We start from the raw sequence: 5,046 nt of genomic DNA on the forward strand, positions 1-5,046 counted from the left end.
GTGGTAGCCATTCCCTTCTCCAGGGAATCTTCCCAACACAGAGATTGAGCCCAGGTCTCTCCTGCATTGCAGGCAGATTCTTTACCACCTGAGCCACCAGGGACACTTATAACATTTTGGTTCACGTGTAAGCTTTGTTCAGTTCAGTTCAGTTTGTTCTCTCAGTCACGTCTGACTCTTTGCAGCCCCATGGACTGCAGCACGCCAGGCTTCTCTGTCCATTACCAACTCCCAGAGCTTGCTCAAACTCATGTCCGTCGAGTCAGTGATGCCATCCAACCATCTCATCCTCTGTCATCCCCTTCTACCTTCAATCTTTGCCAGCATCAGGGTCTTTTCTAAGGAGTCAGTTCTTGAATCAGGTGGCCAAAGTATTGGAGCTTCAGCATCAGTCCTTCCATTGAATATTCAGGACTAATTTCTTTTAGGATTGACTGGTTTGATCTTGTAGTCTAAAGGATTCTCAAGAGTCTTCTCCAACACCTCAGTTCGAAAGCATCAGTTCTTCAGCGCTCAGCTTCCTTTATGGTCCAACACTCATATCCATACATAACTACTGGAAAAATCTTAGCTTTGACTAGGTGGACCTTAGTTGGCAAAGTAATGTCTCTGCTTTTTAATATGCCATCTAGGTTTCTCATAGCTTTTCTTCCAAGGAGCAAGCATCTTTTAATTTCATGGTTATTACATGAAATTACAAAGTAGGTAACTTTGTTACATATGTTGTAAATATTTTCTCTCCCATCTGTCATTTCAGTTTTAACTCTTGATGGTTCTTTTACGGTACTGAAGTTTTAAATTTTTATATAGTAAGATCTATCAGTTTTATTTTTTTCTGGCTTTTGGATTTCACGCCTTGATTGAAAAGCAGGTTTAATGTTCCTGAAACACTGTTGAAAGAAATATATTTGTGGTTTTAATAAAAAATTTGGTTAAATAGTATAATTCAGGCCAGCAATTATTTTATTCTTCTGTAATGACCCTTTGGAGAAGGAAATGGCAACCTACTCCAGTGTTTTTGCCTGGAGAATCCCAGGGATGGAGGAGCCTGGTGGGCTGCTGTCTATGCGGTCGCACAGAGTCAGACACGACTAAAGTGACTTAGCAGTAGCAGCAGTCTTAGGCAGAGAAGTGGTAGATGATGTGTCCTTCTTTCTTTCTTTCCATTGCTCCTTTCTATTTCCTTCCTTCTCAGCCTGCTCAAGGGAGGGAAGGATTGGGGTGATTCAGACTGGTATAATTATAGATATCAGATTTTAGACTTGTAGTTAGAAATAAAGACAGGTACTCTAAAAAGAAGTTGCAAACAGTAATCCTCAGATTTAACCTTTGTAATGCTTGGTGCTAATTTTGTACAACTTTTCCTAAAAGACATACGTAGTAGTATGGGTGTTACAAGTTTGGTAAGCAAATTCCTCTAAAAGAGAAAAAATTCATGAAAATCTGTGTCTAAGAATTCATTACTATAATCCTTCCTTCATCTCCTGATTGTAATATCAATATTAAAATATTAATATTACATTAATACTACATTAATATTCTATAAATTGTTCAAGTTTTTCTTTAATTACTGAAAGTGGTTTCTAGAGTATGTACCATTTGCTGTGAACTTTTGTACACATGTCAGAAATAAGTGACTTAGGTACAGTGGAATGTTATTTGAATGGTTAACAAGCATATTATGGTCAATGAACAAGTTAATTATTGAAGTTGTACTTAATTCCTTAATAATCTTTATCATTTTCATTTCAGTGGTTATGACATTCCTCTCAACCCTTTAAATCTCATTCCTTTCTATGCTGGTTCTCGGCATCACGATTTCCACCACATGAACTTCATTGGAAACTATGCTTCAACATTTACATGGTGGGACAGAATTTTTGGAACAGACTCTCAATTTAATGCCTACAATGAAAAGATGAAGAAAGTTGAGAAAAAGACTGAATAAGCATCTCATATAAACCTTCCGGAAAATATGCATTTCCTGAATTGAAGCTAGTAGCTAACATTGCTTCTGGGGAGCAGAAATATACATATGACTTGGCCACTAAGTGATTAAAAAGAATATTAACAACTTTTAATTAATTTCCTAGTGGGAGCTTTCATATATTTAAATACAGTTTTCCTGAGGAAGCTTTAAGGGCCATTTTGCTAATCTTACAAAAAGGATTTAAGTAACGGAGTATTAATTGAAGTCTTTCCTCCAACATTGTACCATGGGCCTGAAGCCAAAATTGGTCTTTAAACCTTTTAAATATATAGTGGCCATTTCAGGAACTCTTGGTAGTGGTGTTGGCCTCCTATTGAACTTACCAAAAAGGTATTTACCTTTTTGGAATTTGCATAAAAATCAAATGCCATGGATTGAACTATACCAGTCTGTACAGTATGAGTGAGTGCCGAATCCCAGAGTAGCCACTGCCAGGAATTTCTTATCTGGAGCTGATCAGTTCGAAATGACTCTTTGGGAAGTCCTTTTTGATTACAATGTACCACTGTTATCTATAAATTAAGGCATTTATAAATTGATGTAAGACTATTTTAGTCTAAAGGTTTTCAGGTTACTTGAACTTTTTTAAAAAATTGAGTTTTATTTCTGCTATTTCCTCTTTCATTTTTGTATATCAAGTTTTCTTTGTACTTAAAGCAGTGTCCTGAAACTGTGTACTGGCTTGCTGTATTTGCACTTGCAGCTATTGAAATAAATGTGATTTTGTTTGATTATTCCGTTTCCAATTTAAAACATCATTTTTCACCTTTTATTTATTCTTATCAGGAAAAGTATAAAAATCACTAAATTATTGTTTTGTAACAAAAGGAATAATTTTATCTTTTTAAATGCTTTATTTCTTAAACTTTTTGACAGTTTCAACATGTATTTATCAGGCTATTGTGGGAAATTCTGTTGACCTAATAAAATGGAGGATACTGAAATAGCTCATTACTCCACTTAGAAAATATACAGATGGGAGAATAGAGACAAACTTTATGGGGCTGACTTAATTTCAAGTAGGTAGCCCAGTGGAAAAAATCCACCTGCCAGTGCAGGAGACATGGGTTCAATCCCTGGGTTGGAGAGAGCCCCAGGAAAAGGAAATGGCAGCTCATTCCAGTACTCTTGCCTGGGAAATCCCATGGACAGAATAGTGAGGTGGGTTACAGTCCATGGGGTCGCAAAGAGTCACATGACTGAGCACATGTACATGCACCATTTTTTTTTTTTTTTTAATACTTATACAGTAAAGAGGTTCAAATAAGGACTGAGAAAGTTACAGCTGAGACTCTGGCTGTTGTTTGGTTGCTAAGTCATATCCCACTCTGCAACACCATGGACTGTGGCATGCCAGGCTTCCCTGCCCTTCATTATCTCATGGAGTTTGCTCAAATCATGTCCGTTGAGTAAATGATGCCATCCAACCATCTCATTCTCTGTTGCTCCCTTGTCCCGCCTTCAGTCTTTTCCAGCATCAAGGTCTTTTCCAATGAGTCTGCTCTTCACATCATGTGGCCAAAGTATTGGAGCTTCTGCATCAGTCCTTCTAATGAATATTCAGGGTTGGTTTCCTTTAGGATTGACTAGTTTGACCTCGCTGTCCAAGAGACTCACAAGAGTCTTCTCCAACAAAAGCATTGTTTCTTTAGCACTCAGCCTTCTTTATGGTTCAACTCTCACATCTATACATAACTACTGGAAAAACCATAGCCTTGACTAGATGGACCTTTGTCCACAAAGTAATGTCTCTGCTTTCTAATATGCTGTCTTGGTGTGTCATAACTTTATTACCAATGAACAAGCGTCTTAATTTCATGGCTACAGTCACTGTCCAGAGTGACTTTGAAACCCAAGAAAATAAAAGTGTCACTGTTTCCACTGTTTCCCCATGTATTTGCCATGAAGTTGTGGGACTAGATGCCATAATCTTAGTTATTTGAATTAAGTTATTTGAGTTAAGCCAGCCTTTTCACTCACCTCTTTCATCTTCATCAGGAGGCTCTTTAGTTTCTCTTCACTTTCTGCCATTGAATTGATATTATCTACATATCTGAGGTTGTTGATATTGCTCCCAGAAATCTTAATGCTAGCTTGTGATTCATCCAACCTGGCACTGCACATGATGTACTCTGTGTGAAAGTTAATAAGTAGAGTAGCAATATACAACCTAATGTACTCCTTTCCCAATTTTGAACCAGTTGGATGTTCCATGTCCAGTTCTGTTGCTTCTTGACCTGCCTACAGATTTCTCAGGAGGCAGGTCAGGTGGTCTGGTATTCCCATATCTTGAAGAATTTTCCATGGTTTGTTGTGATCCACACAAAGGCTTTGGCATAGTCAATGAAACGGAAGTAGATGTTTTTCTGAAATTCTACTGCTTTTTCTATGATCCAACAGTTGTTGACAGTTTGGTCTCTGGTTCTTCCGCCCTTTTTAAAGCCAGTTTGTACATCTGGAAGTTTTCGTTTCACATACTGTTGAAGCCTAGCTTGAAGGATTTTGAGCATTATCTTCCTTGAATGTGAAATGAGTGCAATTGTATGGTAGTTTGAACAATCTCTGGCATTGCCCTTCTTTGAGATTGTAATGAAAACTGACCTTTTCCAGTCCTGTGGCCACTGCTGAGTTTTCCAGATTTACTGACATATTGAGTACAACACTTTAAGAGCAATATCTTAGGATTTGAAATAGCTCAGCTGGAATTCAGTCACCCACACTAGCTTTGTTGGTAGTAATGCCCACTTGACTTCACATTCCAGGATGTCCGGCTCTAGATTTGTAGCCACACAATAGCGGTTATCTGGATCATTAAGACCTTTTTTGTACACTTTGGTATATTCGTGCCACCTCGTCTTAATCTCTTCTGCTTCTATTAGGTCCTTAGCATTTCTACCTTTATCATGCCCCATCTTTGCATGAAATATTCCCTTGGTATCTCAAATTTTCTTGAGATCTCTCATCTTTCCCATTCTATTGTTTTCTTCTGTTTCTTTGCATTGTTCACTTAAGAAGGCTTTCTTATTTTTTTGTTTTGTTTTGTTTTGTAGTCTTGT

General features: G+C 37.7%; 1 protein-coding gene across 3 annotated transcripts in view; it reads left to right on the forward strand.

Moving 5' to 3' along the window:
* MSMO1 (methylsterol monooxygenase 1) overlaps positions 1–2,739 on the forward strand; it is a 16,984-nt gene extending 14,245 nt beyond the window's left edge. For all 3 annotated transcript variants that reach the window (XM_010838665.1, XM_010838664.1, XM_010838666.1), the window contains exon 6: positions 1,753–2,739. In XM_010838665.1, the coding sequence (XP_010836967.1) occupies positions 1,753–1,948 (196 nt within the window). In that variant the 3' untranslated portion in view covers positions 1,949–2,739. The remainder of the gene's footprint in view (positions 1–1,752) is intronic.
* Positions 2,740–5,046: the final 2,307 nt, after the last annotated feature.

This window comes from Bison bison, unplaced genomic scaffold, assembly GCF_000754665.1.
Source record: "Bison bison bison isolate TAMUID 2011002044 unplaced genomic scaffold, Bison_UMD1.0 scf7180017864103, whole genome shotgun sequence".
NCBI lineage: Eukaryota > Metazoa > Chordata > Mammalia > Artiodactyla > Bovidae > Bison > Bison bison.